This window comes from Sinocyclocheilus grahami, unplaced genomic scaffold, assembly GCF_001515645.1.
Source record: "Sinocyclocheilus grahami isolate Dianchi unplaced genomic scaffold, SAMN03320097.WGS_v1.1 scaffold233.1, whole genome shotgun sequence".
NCBI classification, from domain to species: domain Eukaryota; kingdom Metazoa; phylum Chordata; class Actinopteri; order Cypriniformes; family Cyprinidae; genus Sinocyclocheilus; species Sinocyclocheilus grahami.
In genome coordinates, this window is record NW_015505412.1 from 2,554,405 (window position 1) to 2,555,399 (window position 995).

Sequence of the window (995 nt, forward strand, 5' to 3'; positions counted from 1 at the left end):
GCACTGGGACTGGTTCTTCTGAAGGGACCACTGGAGGAACCTCAGTTTGTGGTTCTGGGGAATCACCCAGGTCTACCAGGAGAGTAACATTAGCCGGGTCGGAAGACGGGGGAGATGAGCTGGAGGGTTTGGTGTGAGATTTGGGCGTGCTGCTGTTGGGTGGTGTCGTGTGGATGGGGTTAGGAGAGTCATAGGTAGGCGCTGTGATGCTGGAGGTGAGAGTGGTGCTCTCGCTAACTGGGCTGCTCTGGCTAAAGTCAGTGGTGTCAGTGACTGTGTCTGAGTTAGTGGGCACGGAAAGAGGCAAGTCCACCACCGCAGCGGCAGTTTCCTTCACTTGCCTGTGAGAAGAGGGAGAGAACAGAGACACAGATAGGTGATGTTGACACAGAGGGGAGACATTAAGGGAGAGACACCAAATCATTGGAGGTATGTGGTTACAACACATATGCAATACTCATTTGAAATACAGTATTGCAAGAGTGGTGTTACAATTAATGGTCACTAGAGGGAATACTTGATTTAAAATATGACATATGGTGGGGAAAAATTAAAGAGTATGTAGGAAAAATGAGCAGGAGGCCAAAGACAACATGAAAGCAAAATTATTTGTTTACCTTCTCAATAAATGTCCTCAGACTTATTGTGAACAATCTACCTGAGCACATAATTCTAAAGAATAATAATAATAATAAAAAGTTGTTTTAACCAAGTTCAGGTCTTAAACAAATGATGTATGGATGTCCAATAACATTTTTTAAGCCAATTTTTTATTTATTTGAAAAAAAAAAATGTCATGGCTTTTTGCTTTTATTTGATAGGACACTGGAGAAGTAACAGAAAAATTAAATGAAAGAGACGGGGAACAGGACCCAGGACTCAGAATGTATCATCACATTATGGATGTTATAGCTGCTCTATGTAATATTTTATAATACTGTCATCCCATGCTTAAAGATGCACTTATTAATAGTTTCAAAAGCTGTTTTAAATAG

The 995-nt window shown here is 41.0% G+C and overlaps 1 protein-coding gene across 1 annotated transcript in view; it reads right to left on the reverse strand.

The window, feature by feature from the left end:
- LOC107597571 (neural cell adhesion molecule 1-like) overlaps positions 1 to 995 on the reverse strand; it is a gene marked incomplete at its 5' end in the record, with an annotated part of 70,092 nt that overhangs the window by 2,626 nt on the left and 66,471 nt on the right. Inside the window, one exon of the mRNA XM_016288702.1 lies at positions 3 to 341. Within this exon, the coding sequence (XP_016144188.1) occupies positions 3 to 341 (339 nt within the window). The remainder of the gene's footprint in view (positions 1 to 2; positions 342 to 995) is intronic.